Source organism: Atractosteus spatula, chromosome 1 (genome assembly GCF_055471065.1).
Source record: "Atractosteus spatula isolate fAtrSpa1 chromosome 1, fAtrSpa1.hap1, whole genome shotgun sequence".
Taxonomy (NCBI): domain Eukaryota; kingdom Metazoa; phylum Chordata; class Actinopteri; order Semionotiformes; family Lepisosteidae; genus Atractosteus; species Atractosteus spatula.
Window position 1 is genome coordinate 28,729,427 of NC_142706.1, and position 23,375 is coordinate 28,752,801.

Genomic DNA, 23,375 nt, shown 5'->3' on the forward strand with positions numbered 1-23,375 from the left:
ACAAATGCACAGATAATACTGGTAATTAAGTGCAAAATATCCACCCACCATCCCTCTGGACAGATGGAGATAGTAAATTGCAGGAATTGATATACTTTTACTTACTTGATGATATGATCTATTAGAGTGTTACTGTAAACTTCCTTTTATAGACATATAGACAGTCATGTGATTACCCAAAACAGAAAGTGATATATAGAGAGATCATTTTATTAGCCAAATACAATTTCTTGTCTTTTCACATATCAGCTTGCTCTCCATGAAACAGACAGGCAGGGAGAGAAGCTTGGGGTCAGAGCGCAGGGTTAAGGGCCTTGCTCAGGGGGGGCCCAATGGGGCAGGATTCCTCTACCGGCCTCAGGACTTGAATGGGCAACCTTCCAGACATAGGCGCAGATCCTTAGCCACAGTGCCACTGCTCCACCTATTTACAGTATATGTATGTATCAGGAATGAAAGCAGATTAAAAGTTACTTTCAATGGCACAAACTGGAAAAAACTGAACACTAATGGTTAAGACCAATTCAGTTCTTCTGCACCATTGTAGAGAGCCTGAGTGACATCACATCCTGAGAAATAAGGCAGTATATCTCGGGAGCAAAAGCAGCTCAGATGCTACTTTCAATGGCACAAGCACAGAACTAACAAATGAGACGGCTTCTGTTCTCCTGTGCTGCTGTGCTGTGATGTCACACCTCGGAAAAAATAAGACACTATATCTTGGGAACAAAAGCAGCATAAACACTACACTAACAAATGCGGTGGGTTGGATGGTTTGTGCTGTTTTAGGGGGGCCAACTTCACTGATCCTCAGAACTCATCCTTGAAATGCAGCTCTAGTGGAGTTCATGCTGTCAACTAGGGCTCAGAGAGAGACTGGTGAAAAGCAATGTTATGGGCAGCACAGAATAACTGTAGTTGTCGGCAGTGTGGCACTAGGCAGCAGACTGCCTTTAGGCTGAAGAAGCCTTTGGGTCATTGAATTCTTGCTGGTGAACAATGTGAAGTTGGAACAATTAAAGAGCAGGAGACTCAGACTCAACCTTGTGCTTGTTGCTTGGGGGTAGGTTCCTCTTTTCCTCACACCCTATATTGGATAAAGCAGTTAGAAAGTGAATGGATGGATGGATGTTTGAAACATTAAATATAGTTCAACAAATAAAAAAAGAAGGACAATTGATAACACTAAAGCATCAGAGATTTAGATTTACAGAAATTGTTGGATATAGTCTCTAATAAAAGATTAATTCTCAAATTAAAAAAGAAACTTTTCCAAATTATATAAATGGTTCAAGGACTGGTTAATGAACAGGGAACATAATTGTAAGAGGCATAACCTAAAACTGTAATGGTGCAGTAGTGGTGTATCGCAGGGTCCATTTGCTGAAGTTTACAATGTAGTTTATAATGTAAAACACTGCTTAATTTATTAAATTTAGAGGATATGTGATCCAACTGTATTAAATTCTAAAACTCATAGATAGGGTTAACCAAGGGAACAAATTCTGACTCATTGGAGAGACATCAAATTATATGTGGATATGCAAAAGAGGTTTCCCAGCCAAGTGATTATTCACAGCCGAAATGTGTTTTCTCTCTTATCTTTTCAGCATGGGATAAACCTAGTACTTGTTCCTAATAATAATAATAATGTTACAAATGGGGGTTACAAAACAGGTGAAATTCAGAAACTGACTGAGTGGTATCGTCCATAATTAAAATAATAATTCATAACCTTCAACTTGTAATTATTTCTCCAAAATAACAAACCCGATTTGTTGGTATAATTAGAGGCATGTGGATTCTTTATTTTCTGGCACAACATGGTGAAAATAGTAGGAATCCAGGCACACTTGGTTAAACAAATGTTTATTAACAAGGACAAGACAAACACTATGCTAAAGACAACAACAACACACAGGTTACCCTATGAATAGAGTTTTTACAAACAAGGCATTTCATAGACCTAACATCCTGATCACCCAGAAGACCACCAGACTTCTACTAAGTATTAAAGCCTTAATGCCTACTGAAGTCAAATAAGAGATATGCTACCATTCTAAAAAATGTAATATGACCTGCAGTTAAATCTCTCTCTCTCTGCACCCAGGATGCCACAAAATAAATGGGATCCTGTCTTCCTATTCTAAAAATGCATCCTAAGTAGGAAAGACATGGTCTTTCTTTTTTTGGGCAACATGGTCTTTTACATCATCCGTGAAGACATAGTCTTCCCCACTTTGTTTTAATATTACTGGATAGAACACTAAATTGCAAACATATCTGATGCATACATATTTTATCATCAAATCTGACGCATCTGATATTTATCTTTGCGATGGTTGTGCACGCATGTAATAAGGAATACAACAATTCAAAAAAGATTCAGATTATAGATAAACACTTATGTGTTTCGTTTTTGGATTGCTGTTTGATTCCTTTCCCCTAGTTTAGAGAACCAATACTGCCTGCAGATAAACGTACAGTCCTTCCACTGAACTTCATCAGCTTTTGTTTCATTCAAATCTATCACTACATTTCCTGCTTGCAATACCTACCATAGTGATAGCGTGCATACCATACCCTCATCAGACTAGTGTTTGCAAAATGTACATATCCAGGTATCTGAAAGAAAGGCTTCACAAATCAAAGGAAGGTTGTGAAAGGTCAGAGGGCATGTCTAGTGTGTAAAACACTTGGTTGCAGCATTGCGAGTGTTGCAGGTTAAAAGCTATTGACTCATGAACAGCACCAACCATTCCCAGTGCATTGCATGTCTAATAGTGTCGTACTGAAAAAATCATTTAAAACAATAAAGTTTCATGAACCAAATCAAGATTGTGGAAGGTCAGAGGGCCTGCATTGGTGAGTGTTGTGCTTTAAAAACTATTGACTCATGAACAGCACCAATCTATCCCAGTGCCTTGCTATTCTAATTATACCATTTTAAATAAAACCAAAAGAAAAAACAGTTTCACAACACAAAGCTGTGAAAAGTCAGTCTTCTGTGTAAAAAATGGTTTGAACATCATGGATACTGTTTTTAAAAAGCTGTTGAGAACAGGAGAGGAATTTTCCTGCTTCCAGCAGTATTGCATATATAAAACATTGTGGTTTCTCTCTTCTCTTTTTAGCATGGAATAAACATATTTCTTGTTCTTTTGAAGACGACGCATGTTGACGCAGCTACCCACCTGAACATATTGCATATATAGTTGACCGTTACCTAAATGAAAACAGGACATAAGGAAAGGGTTTCAGAAATAAAGCTTTATCCCCTTGCTTAAAGGCTGTGCTTTTCGGCTTCCTATGTTCTTATACGGGTTGTTCACATGAACTCTTATTGAGCAGTATTTCTCGCATTGTGAACGTGTGTACACAGGTGTCCCACAGTGTTCCAGTTGGTGCGTAAATACACATCAATTAGACACCTGGGGTTAAAAAAAAAATTAGCTCACTTATACGTTCATGTAAAGTCACGGTCTTTAAAATATGTTGAAGACTTTATGTGTTTCCCTTACAAAGATATCGACATCAGAATACATCAGTATATTTGAGCATGGGTAAAAAATGGCATAAAAATGACTAAGTGAAGGCTGCGAAAACATTCATTATGTACCTAATACACAATATAAGTGTTTTCATTACTCTAGCAGGTTTTCATGAAAACGCTATTGATGTGCCAAATCGTATTCGAACTTCGAGATAACTTTACTCCGTTAGACAAACCAAGGAAAAAGTCTGTAAACTAAATTAAAATCTGTCAGCAAAAAAGAGGATACTATTATTGTTTAATATGCATTTCACACAAACATCATCAGTTACTTTACCAATGAACATAAAACGTGGGATATTTTGAAAACCCTCTCCATCAAGACCCCCTTCCCAGATAAGGCAATAGAAAAGTTCCTCAGGGTGTCCTCTTTTTTTGATGTTTGAAATATGGTAAGGAGTATGAACACTCAAGTATTAGCGCACACTGTATCGACATAGCTAAGTACGTAGGCTGCGTAAAATATGAAAACCCGTCTCAAGCTTTCTGAAACCGATGAAGTAAATTACAGATTTTTAATTATTCAATTTTTAATTCCCAATATTTCAGTGCATACAACATATTTCAAGGGTCATCTGGTGTACCACCTGGGGGCACTCTGGATACCACCAATGGTACATGTACCACAGTTTAAGAACCACTGGTTTAGAGCATTTTTATGGTCAGTCAAAATATTGAGCGTCACCCATCTATTCTTTTCTTCTTTATACCCTATATTCATTATGACTTAACAGACCGAGGGATCTTACAGAGATAGCTGTATGTAATGAATTATGAAATCATTGAATTAGGGCATTTAATAAATTGTATGGCTTATAGATTCCCCACCTCAAACAGTTTGAATACTTACACAATCATGACTTTTCCAGTTTTCTATTTGCGTCTTTCTTTTTTGCATTGAATGTGATGAGTAGGTTGTGTATTTAACAAATATTCATTTCTACTTGGCAGGCAACAAAATGTGAAAGCAGTGCTTTTTACACTTCACAAAAAGAAAAATGTATTCCTTGCTTTGGGTGTTTTTCCTTTTCTTTAATATGTGTTCTACTTTTTAATATAAAAGTTCTACTTTTGAAACTTTGTATGAGGTAATTAGTTGCTGTTAATTTATGTCACCTTTACCTTGTAACATTTGGTACAAAACTAAGGTATTTAGTAAAACCAGGTCAACAAATTCCAGCAATTACTCAATACCTTGTGGTTAAGCAGTTACATTGTAGGGTTGGGTTGTGCAATATATAGATGACAAACTTCACAGACATTATTGCTCCTGTCACATTAAATGAGTAAAAAATCCCATGATCAAGTTGTATTTTAATGACTTCTACTAGCTAATAAAAACAAAATATGCATTTAGAAGATTAAATTATTATTGTCATAAATTATCGCCAGCAGCCATATCACCCTGTAACTCACCCTTGGCAACCCATTAAAGCTAAAAAGATTTGTGTTTGGTCTGTACATAGATGGGAGACCTCCTCGGAAAAACTAAGGTTGCAAGCAGGGGGCACTCACCCTGCAGTCATGTGGGTCCTAATGGTCCAGTATAGTGATGGGGACACAATATTGTAAAAAGGCGCTGTTCAGACTTTCCGTGGTCATTAAAAAAAAACATTGTGTTTCTCAAAAAGAGTAGGGTTGTTAATCCGGCATCCTGGCCAAATTTCCCATTGGCTTTGACCAATCATGGCCTCCTAATAATTCCGTTCTATAAACTGGCTTCATCACTCTGTTCTCCTCCCCACTGTTAGCTGATATGTGATGAGGGTACTGGTGCACTATGGCTGCCATCCCATCATCCAGGTGGTGGTGGAAGAGATTCCCCATTGTCTCAATCAATCAAGATTTATTTATCAAATGCACAACAATACAGCATACAGTGCCTGTAATACCTGCACAATACCTGTAAAGCGCTTTCAGTATAGTGTCCAGAATAGCACTATATACAGATCCAGCCATTCAAAATTCGAGAGGTACGCTGTGTTAAAACGGGGCATCACACTGCATCATACCGCATGTTAACTGAAATATGATAATAGAATCTGGAAGCACCTTGTAAAACCACCAGGTGGAGCTAATACAGCTAAAGGTCTCATGTACAACATTTGAGCTGTCGCCAGGAAACGCCTGGTTTCAAATCCCAGTCACTGCTGAGGGACAATCTTTTTATAATTAAGAATTTAAGTTGTATACTCTTCAGACTTATAATAATTTTAAACTGTGTATTACAGCATGTTAAACATTAAACATTAAAAAGTCAGTATATTTTATCAAAGCAAGATTGCTCGGTTGGACAAAAGTACACAAACTTCTACCTTAATCATAAATATTTTAATTATGCATAAATATTTTATGCATCAAAGTCTTTAACTTGGTAACTTACATGGGTTCTGGTTTTAACGTGCTGGTTCTAATATTATTAAGCTTAAATTATGTACTTCATAAAAAGTTATAACATTTTATTCTTTTCTAAGAATACGTACTTTAGTAAGACTGTACTGATTGTATTGTATGTATTGAATTGTTATATTATTGTATCATTTCGTTGCTGTGCTGACTGTGTTAAGCTGCTGTTGCACTGCAATTTCCCTCACGGATCAATAAAGTATCTATCTAAGAACACCACTTGCTGTTATTGTAAAAAGATAAATTTTATAGTGATTTAACATCACTTGATAGTTATATGTACAGTATATGGAATTATGTAACTAAGTACTGTAACTAAAATATCACAGGTGAACATTTTGAAACTTTTGAAATTCTGAAACTTTTATTGTTCTTGTAGTGGTAATGGACAAAGCACTGCACCCAATGGCTCAAAGCAACATCAGAGCAATCCTTTTTTGTTTCTTATATAGTGAATACATAAAAATAGTCCACTATTATAGCTTGTTGTTGGCTCTGGCATGAATTTGTGTATCTGGATAAATTAAGTGATGGTTTTGTGATTAAGGATTTCTTTACAAAATTCTTTAAGTTAAACAAAGCAGGGAAGTTACAATTGGCAACCCGAGTTTCTGACTGATTTAATTCCAATCATTTAGCTGAAACAGATAAAGAAATCATGTAGTAGTTATATGTATTGAAAGGCGCTCTGTTTTATTAACAGACACTCCGACTCAAACCTGTGTTGCACAGTGATATAGTCGTGGGTAATGTCATCCCCATTAAACAATGTGCTTATCGCACAAATCCTGCTAAACCAGAAATTAGACACAAGACCACAACATTATTGGACAAGGTTGTGTGTTTCTGGCGGAATTTCTCAGCAAAAAGAAAGGTTTGGAGGAGATACGTTGTGTATCGCCTCTTTTTACACGTGTAAGAACATTCCAATGTTAATGTGACACGGAAGATATTATTAATAACTTTTTAAATCTGAAGCTGTTAACCCTACTTCACACCTGCATGTCAAGCTCACGGTTTCCAAATTAAAAAAAAACATCAAACCTTTGATTGGATGAGAACGTCTTGATTGTTTCGCAAGGATGTGAAACGTGAAATGTGTTAGAGTTACCATCAGGAGAAAAAAAAGTTTATTTTTTATTTATTTGTGGCTGCTGCAGTGGCTTGTAATGGCTGGATAGTTAACACTTCAAATTTGCTTTATCAGTCTGTCCGTATGGGGAAGGCGGGGGGGTGCTCTCCGTGACAGCTGACATTCCTCCATACGCTTAAGTGAAAAATTAATTAAATGTAAACATCATATTTACAATTTGTTGAAAATAAAACTGTAAAGTTCTTTTAAGCTTTCTAAATCAAGAAAGAGAAGTCAAGTTGGGAGCTGTGTAAGCATGCATAGGCAGCAAAAGATCAGCTAAAGAGGGAAGAAAATGCTTTCAGAGAAAACAATGTTTCAGGTGTGAAGAATACAGATCCCCAATTCAATTGCAGCCTCAACCTTTCCCCACACACCCTTACCCCACTGTGATTGAAATACACACAAAGCACTGAAAGCTTTACAGTAGATGATCAAGTGTTTCGCAGACATAGGGATAGTACGTGATTCTCGCTTTATGAACTCACACCTAGGATTCAATTAATTCAAAATATATATTTTTTTAATTGCACCAGGTACTAGATCTTGTTTAGATTAAAGTTATATCCCTTGACAGTGGTGGACGGTTAGTGGACAGTGCTCTATTTTGTCATTAACCTGCTAATCTGCTTAATACCTGTAGAAAACATTATTTTATTTCTGTACGGAATGCATGTTGTGTTTACAAAATTAAATTGTTTAAAGTTTAATTAAGAAGTAAAAAGAACTTCCAGCTTACACAAAGTCTTTTCATGTTAATTTAAGTGTCCTTCTTTCAGTTGGATTGCATGATTATTGTTATGATTTCTCTATTATTTTCCAATCCATCAACTCGTTCACTTGTGATTATTTTGGAAATATTTTGACATGTTCCTTTTAACTCGGAGTTTGTAATGTCGGGCACTCTGAACCAGTTAAGCTTTGATGGAGTACAATTAAATGCATTTCCCACAAGCTACAGATGCAGCTATTCAAAATGCATGGTATAAACCTGTACTGCATGCAAATACACATGAGCCACCGCACCGTACCGCGGTACGTGATTGGCTGGCAAAAATGATCGACAGGGGCACTTGTGGTGCATTGGTCAGTAGTGAAAAGATTTAATCATTTAATCTCTGTGCACATTTTGATCCGCTTACCACTAACGGGAAATTTTAGTAGCTGAGCATAAAAAGAATAGGAGCAGAACGCATCTGAAGGTCATAAACGATATTAATTTAAGAACATAAACATATTACTCTATGTAAACTGTACTGTATACGGCTGGTCTTGGTATTTTAAAGAAAAAATGCACACCAGTATTCCATTTACCTTAAACATTTTAAGCATCAAAGTCTTACAGTACATGGTTATTTTGAAACGTTTTTACCTGCTCCTTCTGACCATATTACTGTACGTTTATATACTTTGTGAAAAATTGATTGTTTTAACCTTTTCTGCGAATACGCTCGTTATCGGATTAAACAAAAGCATACTTTTAGAATTGGATTAATAGGGAATATAATATGGATTCACGTATCTAAATAAATAATAATGGTATAACTATATTTCTATATTGATATGTGTATTGAAGTTTCAGTATGTGTCATATGACTTGCCTTGGTGGCTTGACAGCTTAAGTGACTGATTTATAATCGTGAGGTTGGGTGTTCAAATCCAGCAATCGCTGTGAGGTTTTCTTTTAACAAATAAACATTTCTTTGAAAAATTAAAATAGCAAATATTATGGACACTACAGTATATTGACATCTTTTATATTTCTAAATATCACAACATGTTCGTACTGTATGTTCACAGCGGTACCGCAGGTTGTAGGGCGTATATCCACATGAGCCCAAAAGCCCTACATTAATGTTGTGCATTCGCCTGGCACTGCGTGGTTTTCATCTCTCTCTGTGGGAGTGCTGGCTGTGCCGAATTAAACCGGTTTCACAGGTATTTTTCACAGGACGAGTCTTTCAGTGAAAGACACTCCACCTTCTCCCACGGACACATGTTTTCTTAGATAAACAGATTCACAGTGCAAAGCTGTGTCAATCTTCTGTGTAAAAAAAATCGGTTTGAACACCATAGGGGCTGTTTTTAATAAGCTTTTTAATAATAGTTTTATGTACAGGCTGTGAAAAGTTTCACAAGCAGAGGTCTTTAAAATTAGGCTGGGCAAATTTAAAAAATAAATCCAAAACGATATATAATGGTGTGTTCCTACTTAGACATTGCATGACTTTAAAAGCTATAAAAACAGGTTTCGATCACTTTTTATGCGCAAAAAATGGGTGATTTTTCTTCCTCGTGACCAGCTTAGAATCTGTCTACGCTGTAAGGTTTTTACTTCTTAATTAAACGTTTAAAATACACGAATTTCATAAAAACAACACACGTTTCGAATAAAAAAAAATCATATTCTGTTGTCTTCCTGGTATGTAGAACAGATCAGCAGGTCTTTTTTTCCCCAATCAGAGGCTCTGAAAACAGTGTGCTGTCCACTGCGCTGTGTCAGAGGGGGAGGCGGCACCGAGAGAGAGAGGGAGCTCGGAGCTCAGTAATGCACAATGGCTGTAAAACACCAATTGCGTTCATAACTTAGTGTTTAAAATTAAACAATGTAAATCATTTTCTTTGACTTCTAAGTCCCTTAATTATCATTAAGCACCGGTTTCTTTTTTGATACCATCGTTAGACAAAGCAGGAATTTATTGTACTTTCTAATGACATTACACGTGGAAAGACTACAGATTACAGATTTTAATCGTCTTTAATTTTGTTATACATTTTAGAAAAGTTTCATCTATGCATACACCACAAAACTATTTTCGATTGTATTTCTGAATGCTATTTATAAAAAAAACTTGCAGCTTACTCAACGATTCCAAGATGATCACGAGGAAGTGTATAGCACTTATTAAAAACAGCCCCCATGGTGTTCAAACCATTTTTTTTACACAGAAGACTGACACAGCTTCGCGCTGTGAATCTGTTTTTCTAAGAAAACATGTGTCCGTGCGGGAAGGTGGAGTGTCTTTCGCTGGAAGACTCGTCCTATTCTACATTGAAAACACCTGTAAAAAATGTTAATATACTGTAGTGTCCATAATATTTGCTATTTTAGTTTTTCAAAGAAATTTTTATTTGTTAAAATAAATCTCATAGCGATTGCTGGATTTGAACACCCAACCTCACGCTTATAAATCAGTCACTTAAGCTGTCACACCACTAAAGCAAGTCATGTGACACACACTGAAACAGTAATACACATGTAGCGGCGAGGCTTATTAAAGTACAGGAATTAAGTGTTCTGCTCCCTTGCCAGTCCCTCTCTCTTTCATCTCAGTGGTGCTTGATACAGAGAGGCCACTCCATTTGGTTCACAATGAAGGTGTCTGTCTAGCTGATAGAGTGTCCAGATAAGGAACAGCTCCCCAATGCTGAGATTCTCCAGCAACCTTAACAGATGGTTATCTGGCGCCTTCATGTCTGGGAGATTCCAAGGGAGTCTGATTCAAAGTTTGTTTACGACCCTAAGGTCAGAGGGCATGGTTACTCATCATCAGCAAATCAGGAACTGGCTGGGCAGGTTAACTCCACGTGGGTCTCTGGTGCCCATGAAACTTTCAACCAATGAACAACCTGCATTTCCTCCAGGAAAAACAGTCAACACAGAGAACCTCTCGAATGGTTCGCAGCGCAGAACCGTTCCCGGGGGCAGAACAGTTCCCAAGGGAACACAGTTCCCAAGCGCAGGACATTCTCGCAGCGCGCCTGCTGGACATTCAGCCTCAGGGCTCCACCTGAGCATCCTCAGACTCAGCCTGGACCACCACGTAACGGCCAGTGTGTCCGAGTGCAGGACTTTCCTTTGTTCTAAGAGTTGAGGACGGAGGTTGCCAGCGCATAACCAAAGGATCCACCCGAGGTTAGCATCAGCAGCAAGCCTTGTGAACAGGTCGGAACTGTGGACAGCTAAGGATTCAGGACTAACACTTCATCAGGAACAAACCGGTCTTCTTCCTGACCTGCTGGGACCTGCAGTCATTTTTCTCCTGTGCACAAACTTTTTGCTAGTTTCAGCCAACACTAACTAGCCAGTCTTCAGAGAGCATCAGCAGCGCATCGCCGCAAGCCGCACCGAGCACTGCCTGGCACCGATCCAGAGAGCACGATTGGACAGCAATAAGCCTGCAACTGTTTCTTTGTGCCTACAGGAGATCTGAATCCACAGAGATTGGATGAGTATTCAACATTCTGCATTACCGCTCGAGAATTCAATTGTTATCCCAACCAGTTGATATCAATTTAATTCCTAAGAATTATGTACTTGTTTTGAGTATCTAGTGTAGAAGTTGTAACCAAGTTCATTTACGAAACGGTCTAAATGAATGATATACTGAGCGTATGTCCCTCTTGGTATTTGTAACTCTTCGTGAATGAATATATACCTGTTGTAACCCTCAGGATAAGATCTGCCATGTTTATATGCACATTTTATGTATTAATAAATGTATTTTCGTGTATTAGTACCTGTGTGTGTGCATTGTTTGAGTTATCCTGCAAGGTTGGATTCTAATACCATCGAATCATTTTGTGACTTACTGCTACAATTAAGAATTGTCCCAGTAAATGCACAACCCCCACCTTACTGGTGCCTCGTGAGAGGATACTAAACACCTATCAATATAGAAATACAGTTATTAATTTATTTAGATATGTGAATCCATATTATATTCCCTATTAATCCAATTCTAAAAGTATGCTTTTGTTTAATCCGATAACGAGCGTATTCGCAGAAAAGGTTAAAACGATCAATTTTTCACAAAGTATATGAACGTACAGTAATATGGTCAGAAGGAGCAGGTAAAAACCTTTCAAAATAACCACATATACTGTAAGACTTTGATTTTCTTTAAAATGCCAAAACCAGCCATATACAGTACAGTTTACATACATTACTATGTTTATGTTCCTAAATTAATATCTTTTATAAGCATGTGAAAGGCATGATGAATCAGAGATTCTCAAGACTTACTTTGTATGACTGGAAATTAATCGTGATCGGATCAACGAAATGCTGTGGTGTTACTTTTTGTCAATGAAAAAATAAAGTATTTTCGTTTACAAAGATGCTTACAAAGAATGTGGTCCAGGGTAATACTTTGAGTTTACAGCTTGTCCAAGGTCATTCATTATTAATACTATTAGTAATATCTTAGGTAAAGATTTTGATGCATAAAATATTTCTGCATACTTAAAATATTTATGATAAAGGTTGTAGGTTGTGTACTTTTGTCCAACTGAGCAATCTTGCTTTCATAAAATATACCAATACCAACTTTTTGATGTATAATGATTTACATGCTGTAATACAGTTTAAATTTAAAAGTCTAAAGAGTATACAACTTAAATTCTTAATTGAATAAAGACTGTCCCTCAGCAGTGATCGGGATTCAAAACCGGGTGTTTTCTGGCGACAGCTCAAATGCTGTACATGAGAGGTTAAGCTTTATTAGCTCCACCAGGCGGTGATTCCAGATACTATTATCTTACTGCGGTGTCATACGGTATGACGCGAATTGACGTGTTATGACACGTTCTGATGCGACACACCCACCATGTTTTACTGCTGCGTACCCCACTCGTTTTGAATGGCTGCATCTGTATGCCTTCCACCAGGCACTGCAACCTGCGCGGCGGGGAGAGGCACTTATCAGGAGATGAAAATCTGTTCGGAGACAGCTGCCCTAACATTCGACTGCCGGAACATACTGTCTCCTGCTTATGCATCTTCAGGAGTGTCTCCAACCTCCCAATCCTCCCAGTAATGAGTCGTACTGCTCCCACTGCTGCCAAAAAGTCTTCACACAGGTGCTGCTTCTACAGGTTGGCACCCTGGCCAGTGGCCAAGAGCAGAGACCCACAGCCTATGGCAAAATAACAGAACCCATGTAAGAAATAAAGTCACACAGCAGTATTCATCAGTTGTGGAACAGACGTCAAAATAAACTTTTCTTTTCATCTGTCTTACCGCTTTCTATTTTACTGTCCTGGTAGTCTTCGAAGATCGTTTCGCGTGTGCGGTGTTTCCCTGAAGAACAGGCTGCGAAGAAATATTTATAATAGAATGTATAATTCAATACAGTAATAATACCTTGTAATATGCACTATAATCACGTATTTCAGATGAAGCCTGCTGTATTTGCTTACCCTTTACACTTCACAAGCCGAGGCAGCTGAAGCACCACGTCTCTTCCCATAAAAGATCTTTGTCTCCATCTATGGCCGTTGTAGTGCAGGCTCGCTGATTTTTTTGTAATGGGAACTCAACCTAATCCCTTGGTGTATTTATATTATATTCTCATGTACGGGTAGAATAGGTTTGTTGTCTTCCGATGAGAGATAGGTTCCTTTTGTCCAAGACAAAAGTCAGGAGACAGTAGAAACTCTCTACACCCGGACTGTTACTGTTACTGTTCCTGTTAGTAAATCTGGGCGTGATAATTGTTTTCTTCCTTGATTTGCTGATCTTTCTAACATATAATTAGACATTAGATATAATGTAAGATGTATACAGATTATATTATTTTTAATTAACTGGAAATATTCAACTTAAAGAACCCTAAACTATGCCTGTTTCTAATGCAGTTCTGAGAACTGAGATTTATGCCCAAACAAAATGGAAGATTCAGTAGAAAAGAACCAGATTAATGCTAAATGGGCTTGTAGATGTGATTGGTTAAGAGTTGTGAAAGTTTTTTCCCAATGCATCTGTGAATTGTAGTGGTTTATATTGTAGGTGTATTTCTGATGGACTTTAAATATTTAGGTGCAGTTAAAATGGGGCATTTTGACGTACCATTTGGTTGTGATCTTAATTTAACAAAAGTATTTTCGTGATAATAACTACCAGATGAATGCAGTAGCTACTTAGTACTCAGTTTCAATATTCAGAATGGCAATTTAATGGTAAACAGGACTCAAACTTTTCAACCTTTCAATCACTATAGTGGTTTAACAGTTTCAGAACTGTTTTGTCAGCCTAATTGTTTCAGAAAGTGATATTTTCTTTCATTGTAGAAGTGTGCTGATTGTAGTAAAAGAACATTGCGTGTGTGTACAGTAGGTCATCGTTCCATAACATCCGATTTGTTTTATATCAGTGATGTTTGTTATTCTTTTATTTCATCCTGGTACAGATTTTCTTGCATGTTGCAGTTATTTTATACATCACATATGGTAATTGATTTTATCATTTTTTACTGTAAACAGTCTGGGCAGGAGTTGAAGTTTGCAATATGTATTATACAAGGGTCTGCATGCACACATGACTGGAGAAGATCACCTCTGGGTTTAACTGAATGGGTTAAACTTTGATGCAGGAAAAATGTATTTCCCAGAAGCTATATTGATTCTCTCCGATGCAGTGCAGTTAAAAATATATCTCTGATGCAATTCCTAAATTAATATCGTTTATGACCATCACGCGCTTTATGCTCCTCTTCTTTTTATGCTCAGCTATTGAAATTCCCCTTTAGTTTCCCTACTGGCCATGTAGTACAAGGCATTGTGGAATAAAAGTTTATTAGAACATAGAGAACATAGAGAAACTAGGAACTAGAGAAATCAAGAAAGGCTTTTTTCAATAGAATTAATAAATGCACATCCTGTTCATTGGGTTATTTAAATCCACATTGAGCAATCTCCAATATGTTCAGAATTTTAAAGCCAGAATCCTGTATTGCTTTTAGATGCCACTTTAAAAATGCAGCCTGAAGCTTCTAGAGGATGTCTCACCCCCTAAGGGCTCTGAATGGCTGAAAATACAATGAATGACAGCGGTTTTTACCAATCAAATCGCCTTATTTCTGGCGGCCATTCTTCAAACATTTACTACGTAATCAATAACGTTTACTAGTCTCTAGCTCTTGAGATAAACTAGTCTGGGTTATTTTGGATATATATCATGCTCCAGAATAAGGTAAAAACATGGGATATATATATATATTTGCTGGTTTTTGCTTTTGCGGTTTTGTTGGTAAAAATGTATGATATTGACATGCTGTGCTTGCCGGGTTGCCGTGTGTTTTTATTGGGATTCTGCTAGTTCATTAATTTATTAATGATTAATAATTCATTAATGGTTTATTGCATAATAGTGTCATGTCTGTGGAAACAAATTTTATGGTTTTGTTGTGGTGATATTGGAGAATACGTGCATGTGAGAAAATTTGTGGAGCGGTTTCAAACAAACGTTGTTTATCTCGCGTTTATCTTAAAAAATAAAAAGTGTCATCTGGGGAGACAGGAGTGCCCCTCGGTGACCGCGATCCGCACTAACATTAACTATCGAAACCTGTTTTATTTATTTTATTTTTATTTCGATTAAGAGTTCCCGTCACCCCCATTTCCATTTAAATTTAAACAATAACAACAATACTGTTAGGCTGGGCAAATGATTTTTAATTATTTTTTCAAATAAATAAAAAATGAGATATAATGATGTGTTCCGGCTTAGACATTGCATAACTTTAAAACCTATAAAGACAGATTTCAAAGAGTTAATAACCACTATTTATGCGCGAAAAAGGGGTGATCTTTTGCAGCTGACATTTCACTGTTTTAAACGAATAAGAAATTAGATTGCTCATAAATCTTATTCTACATAAACCAGCGTAGTTGCTCTCTGAAAATGCTCTTTTTCTTGTTCGTTTTGGAGACCTTGATCGAAACTGATTTGAGATGTCAGAACGGATTTATTTTCTGTGTATTTCTGTGTGCATTTCCTACATTGCTTTGTCTGTCGAGATTTTAACTTTATATTTAGGCTCAGATTTCAACTAGAAATCGTACACTAATTACTAGCAGCAGATATTTTGCTCCTTCTTACCACAAAAATATTAAAAATAATGTATTGTAGCTGGGATGAACTTTTTTTCGAACGTGTCTCTAGATACTGCGACTCGTACACGGAATGGCTAAAGATGGCGACAAGTCAGGCACCCAGAGGGGGGGGGCGTCTTTCCGTCTCCATAACTAAAATGCCAAGTAGGAGTGGCTTAAGTGACATACACAGTCGTGTAACTGACAGTTTGAGGTAGCCTATCGTGTACATTTTGCTTTGTTGCTGATAGGTTAAGCTTTCTAAACTCAGCCCCAAAGTCATGTGAATGATTTTTTGCCCTGTATCATTGGTTAAACGCAATGATCACAAGCACGACCATGGTAACTAGAATGTGTAGTTTTTAATTCAGTTTGAATTATAACTGTACGTACTGTCTTCGTATTTGGCCAGGGCTTTAAAGAGAGGGTGCGCCAAAATTTTTCGGTGCCGTCATCTGCATTTTTAAGGTACCCCCATCGCGGAAGAATTTGACCTCGGAACTTTTGCCCAGCGTAATTATTGTATTTCATTGCACTTTGACAGATTGTCTTTAAATCAATTGTTGTCAGAATATCCCCACCTCCTAACAAGAACAAAATTGCAACAATTTTATTAACTGGCTGTTTCAGTAACTTAAAGTATATATTTAAAGTAATAATTTAACAACATATGTAAATGTTTTAAGATATGTCTATGTTGTGAATGTCTGTAGATTGTATCTTATTTTTAGTTTTTGTTTTGTTTCACGTTAATTTTATAAGGGAGAGTGTCATAGAGACGACTCCCTTACCCCCCATCTTGATTAAAATACTTTTATTTTTTCACGATCTGACAATGCCAGACAGAATTCACATTCGCTGCAGGCAAATGGCCTTGCAGATCAGAAAATCAAGGAACAACACAATTATCGCGCCCGGCTCCTCAATGGAATAGCTTTAACTTGCTAATGCGTTGGTGTAACAGTCCGGGTGTGGCATGCTTCTAATGTCTCCCGACTTCGGCGAAAGGAACCCGTCTTTCATTGGAAGACAATGAACATATTCTACCCGTACATGAGAATATAATGCTGGCGCGCGGGTGCGGTGGGGTGCTGTACCAGCTGTCAAAAAAAAGTTTTTTAAAAAAAAGTCAATTGAGTGTCCATAATATTGCAGTCAGTGAAAAGACCACGGGCATTCTTCCTCCCCCCTACATTCACAGAGTAGAATAGAATTTATTATTAGCACAATTTTGCTAAATTTAATATTATTGATTACTAATAATTTATGCTAACACCTAGCTTTCTCAACGCGAGAAGTACTACCATAAGTAAGTACTGTACTTACTGTACTGTACTTAAGTACTACTGTAAGCAAAAAAAGGGGGTTTTGTGGGGAGGGGGAGGTGTCTTTTGCTGGAAGACTCGCCCCCTTCTACTTTGAAAATACCTGTTTAATTCGTCACAGCCAGCACTCCCGCAGAGAGTGCTGAAAACCGCGCAGCCCCAGGCGAATGCACATAATGTAGGGCTTTTGGGCTCAGGTGGATTTTGCGCCCTACAGTTCAACCTGCGGTATGGCTGTGTACTGTACATACAGTATGAACATGTTATTTTGAAATATAAAAAATGTCAATATACTGTAGTATCCATAATATTTGCTATTTTAGTTTTTCAAAGAAGTGTTTTTGTTAAAAGAAAACTCATAGCGATTTCTGGATTTGAACACCCGATCTCAAGCTTATACTGTAAATCAGTCGCTTAAGCCGTGACGCCACCGAGGAAAGCCATGAGGCATGCAATGAAACAGCAGTACAGATATTACAGTAATATGATCGGAAGGTCAACCACATGTAAGACTTTGGTGCTTAAAATGTTTAAGGAGAAATGGAGTATTGGTGTGTATTTTTTCTTTAAAATACCAATAACAGCAACATACAGTTTACATAATATGTTTATGTTCCTAAATTAATACTATTTATGACCTTTATGACCTTCGTTATGCTCCTCTGCGTTTTTATGCTTAGCTACTAAAATTTCCCTTTAGTGTTAAAATTCCATATAAATATTCAATACTAAGCAAATTAAAATGTACACAGTAAAGAAATTAAATGATTAAATCTTTTCACTAATGACCAATACACCACATTATCTTCTGTGTCGCATTAACATTGGAATGTTTTTTTTACAAGTGTCAAAAGAAGCGATACACAACCTGTCTCCTCTAAAACTCTTCAGTTTACAGAGAAATTCCGCCAGAGCCTTACAGCATTGTCCAATAATACTCTTCTTGTGTCTATTTGTTAGTTAAGCAGGATTTGAGCTACAGACCAAAAAACAGAATCCACCTGCGATTCGGGTGTTAACAAAACATGTTTACAAAGAAAGTGAAATACAGTAATACTACCAGCTATATAGATACATAGATTTAGATATTTGGATCCTTAAATTAATATCATTATTAATTTCTTTAGATATGTGATTACATTTTTTCGATTATAAAACAGATAATTCCGGTCCTGGAATCTGACTGGCTGACACCCTTCTGAAGCAGTACCATAATCTCTCGTATACAAACACCCCAGAAATTTGACTTTTTACTGTGTGATAAATTTTAAAGACTACTTCTTAGCGGAGATATAAATCTTGGATTCTCATGTATCTGATACAAGTATCTTTTAATACAGTCTTTGTTGTGCTCTTGAGGATCCTTGTGATATTTTGAGCTCTGGTTGAATGATAAGTGTCACAGTTTAAATAATTTGCGTTGTTAGAAATTATGAAACAATTATTAAAAGCAAGGGAGTTGTTATGTCCATTATAGTAAAAGAAAATGCCTGACAAAGTAGGGCTTGGACAGTTTCCAAGTGTTTGTACAAATGTGCTAAAGAAATGAACAAAACAATGTCATTTATTCCTTTATCATATTGGCTAGCTAATGTCCTGTCCTCATTAATTAGATCAACGAAATGCTGTGGTGTTTGTCAAAAAAATAAATAAAAGTATTTTCGTTTAAAATGACGGTTAGAAAGAATGTGGACCAGCGTAATACTTTGAGTTTACAGTTTGTCCAAAGTCATTCATTATTAATACTATTAGTAATATCTTCGGTAAAGGCTTTGATGCATAACATATTTCTGCATAATTAAAATATTTATAATAAAGGTAGGTTTTGTACTTTTGCCCAACTGAGCAATCTTGCTTTCATAAAATATAACAACTTTTTAATGACCGATGATTAACATGCTGTAATACACAGTTTAAATTTAAAAGCTCAAATGTTGTACATGAGAGGTTAAGCTTTATTAGCTCCTCCCGGAGGTTTTACAAGGTGATTCCGGATACTTTCCGGTATGACGTCAAATGACACGTTACACAGCGTGATACTGCGTTTTGATACAACACGCCCACCGCGTTGCACCGTGAAGTACCCCACCTGTTTTGAATGGCTGCATCTGTATCAACGGTGCAAGTTCAAAGACGGCTGTGGGCTGACCTTTGGTGTGAGAGTGAGTCCGACATTGATAAAAAGAGTGCGCAGAGGGCTTGGATGGAGATATAAAAAAATCAACACATGCCCCATGATAAGGGTAAAAAATAAAGAGGAAAGGCTCAAACAAGCGCTTCAATGGATTGAACAGGGAGAGGCACTTCATGATGTATTTTTCACTGATGAAACAACAGTGGCTCTGGAAACGTTTTCAACCATGTGGTTTATAAAAACGGGAGATATGTGAACAAGCCAAAGCCAAAACATCCACTGAAGGTTCACGTCTGTGGGCGTGTATCTAGAAGTGGCCTGGGACCACTTCTTATTTTCGAAGGAATTATGGATCGTGAATTCTTCGAGGAAGTCGTGGTCAAACAGCATACTGCCCCATATATCAGGGAGCACTTTGGATCAAGGCACCGTTTCTTTCACGACAACGATCCAAAACACAAAGCAGCAAAGGCGAGCCTTATAGCAGAAGGAGTGAACTGGGTGAAAACTCCAGCTGAATCCCCAGATTTAAATCCAATAGAGATGGTATGGCATTCCCTGAAAAACTATATTAGGAAAATGGCTAAACCCAGCACAAAGCAAAAACTGATCAATGCAATTTACAAGTTCTGGGAGGAAGAACTGACCGAACAAAATTGCAACAATTTTATTAACAGGCTGTTTGTGTTCTTCCTAAGATTGTTGAGCCGGGGGGGGGCATTCGGGAATGTGAGTTATGTGAGTCAGATTATGAATGAATAAAAACATTTTATTTAAAATGCATTTGCGTTTGTTTGGGTGCTGTACCAGCTGTACCGAAAAATAAAGCGCTGTTTTTCATTCAACGAGTGTTTGAGTCACTGTGTCCATCCTATATAATAATACCACAATATGTCTTTTATGTGTCACAAAAAACTGACTTGCTTTAACAAAATATATTTACTAATCCTTTCACCTGGCAATCTACCTGAATGCCCAACTATCTGAGAAGCCCTCCGTGAAACCAAAAGAACCACAACTGAATGAGTTTTGATAATAAGAAAGAGAACAGAGAAATAATAAGATAGATAGATAAGACTTTATTGACCCCGAAGGGAAATTGATGTAAAGAGAGTACCCGTTACCCCCATTTTAATTTAAATCGCAAACACGTGTGTAATTAAATGTCTTTATTGATTCACAATTTGACAATGCAGCGTAAATAGTTATCTTTGCCTTCTTAGTATCTTAATAAACTTTCAGCATTGCTTTCTGACCATTTAGATTTATTTTTCATACTATCACTAAACAAAGACGATTGGAAAAACCATCGTTTACAAAGACAATTACAAAGAATGTGGACCAGGGTAATACTTTGAGTTTACAGCTTGTCCAAGGTCATTCATTAGTAATACTATAAGTAATATCTTCGGTAAAGACTTTTATGCATGAAATATTTCAGCATAATTAAAATATTTATGATAAAGGAAGGTTGTGTACTTTTGTCCATCTGAGCAATCTTGCTTTCATAAAATATATAAACATTTTAATGTATGATGATTAACATGCTGTAATACACAGTTTAAATGTAAAAGTCTAAAGAGTACACAACTTAAATTCTTAATTTAATAAAGATTGTCCCTCAGCAGTGATTGGGAATCGAAACCAGCGTTTTCTGGTGACAGCTCAAATGCTGTACATGAGAGGTAAAGCTTTATTAGCTCCACCTGGCAGTTTTACAAGGTGATTCCGGATACTATTAACATAATCTAATTTATATGGCTTTAAAACTATACAACATCACACTGTGTGTTTCTAAAAATGCTACCACGTACTAAATATTGTTTAAATAAAAGCTGTGAAATGTTTCACAAATAGTGATCTTTAAATCTGTAGGTTGCAGGCTCTGTCATTCATGTTTTTATTTCATTATTATTATCACTTAACATTGAATATGAAAAACACAAAAACTGTTAATATAGTGTACATAATATTTACTATTTTATTTTTAAATTGTCTTTGTTAGAAGAAAAACTTGTGCCTGAACCAGGTATTGAACTCTGATCACCTAACGGCAAATGGGCTGCTCGGAAACACAGCTGAGATGAACAGCTTAAAAATGTTTCTAAAGTGATCATGCATGAATGAGTCAAATTAAAAATAAAACATGTTTACAAAGAAAGTGGATTAGAGTAATACTACCAGCTATATAATACATATATTTAGATGCTTAAATTAATATCATATAGTATGAGTTTTTTCACTGCGATAATGAGCATAAGTATTCATAGAAAAGGTTAAAACATTGAATACAGAGCTTCAGAAATTAAACAGAAGTCTGGAACAGCCTGTCTCAAAAATAGACGTTTAATAAATTGAAGTTTGTGAAAACAGTGACAAATTACCCCGAACAAAATACAATTTTAAAATATAAGCATTTTTAAATTATTAGTTGTTATTAATACATCACTTAACTTTGAACGTGTTGTGTTATTTAGAAATACCAACAAATTCAATATAGTGTTGATCATATTTATTATTTTAGTTTTTCAAAAAAATGTATATTTGTTAAAAGAAAATTCATGGCAACAGCTGGGTTTGAACCCCCAACCTCCAGCATGTAAGGCACACACCTAACCCATTACACCAATGCACCACTTACCAATTTCTGCTGTACCTGAAAAGGGCAGGTAAAAAGTTTCCAAGTAATCACGGGTGAATGAGTCAAATTGATGCAGATGTTTACAAAGTGTACTATTGTGATAATTTGAGCTTTTACTGCGATAACGATCGCAAGTATTCATAGAAAATGCTAAAACATTTTAACTTTTTAGTATATAAGTATATAAACTTAATATAGTAAGAAGGAGTATGTAAAAACTTTTCCAAAATAACCACAGTATGTAACCGCATGACTTTGATGTTTATAATGTTTATGAATTAAGTGGAATACTGGTGTGTTTTTTTTATTTAAACTACCAATACCAGCCATACATACATAATATGTTTATGTTCCTAAATTAATATCGTTTATGACCTTCAGATGTGTTATGTCCCTCTTCTTTAGATGCTCAGCTACTAAAATTTCCCTTTAGTTGTAGAATTCCATATTAATATTCAAAATTAAGCGGATTTAAACATACACAGTAAACAGATTAAAAGAAGCAATTGCTGCACTACCAAAGCACCACGAGTGCCACCTGTTGGTCATTTTGGCCAGCCAATCACGTACTGTGGTATAACACGCTTAACTGTAGATTATTATAAATACAAATATTGTAACTTTTGATTTCCAGTGTTTTTATTGTTCTTCAGATACACTGCAATAGAAAAACTTTGTAGATCTCTATGTTTTATGTTCAGATAACTAATTAGAAACTAATGTTATTCCTAGTTTTCCCAGGCTGGGGATCTAATCTTTAAAGTTTACTTGAAGAAAAGGGAGCCTGAGGCCTGCTGCTTAATCAAGGTAATGCAATCATGAAAATATTTTCAGGAAATGATGTATCCATATGGTTGTTAGAAGGGAATGAGAGTCCTTTAAAAGGAATGAACCTTAGAGGAAATCCTTAGAAATGCATGATTCATCTAGAAATTAAATTAAATTACAGCTTGAATGTGTAGGATTTTTTGTCTTCAATTTTGGTTTAATTGGTATTATTTAAATACTATATATCTTAACATTGATTAGTGCATTAATTTAATTGCAGAAAACACATTCATTACTTAGTTTAGAATGACTGGTTTCACAATTTAATCTGACTATTAGCTGCTGGTCAAAAGATGTTTTTTATATTTTTTCAGGCATCCAATTAGTGAGGTATCAGCTCAATATTGCATTGTCTTTAAATATTTGATAGTAATCAATGTTAAAGCTAATTAAATAATAGAGGTAAATCATTATATTTCAAAATGAATTTGTATGTACAGTGCTTTGGATTTAGTGACATAAGTATATTAATAATCTATAAT

At 36.3% G+C, this 23,375-nt stretch overlaps 1 protein-coding gene across 1 annotated transcript in view; it reads left to right on the forward strand.

Annotated features, from left to right (window-relative positions):
- arap2 (ArfGAP with RhoGAP domain, ankyrin repeat and PH domain 2) overlaps positions 1–23,375 on the forward strand; it is a 247,624-nt gene that overhangs the window by 179,239 nt on the left and 45,010 nt on the right. The window contains 1 exon segment of the mRNA XM_088920360.1: positions 22,798–22,872. Coding sequence (XP_088776486.1) covers positions 22,798–22,872 — 75 coding nt within the window.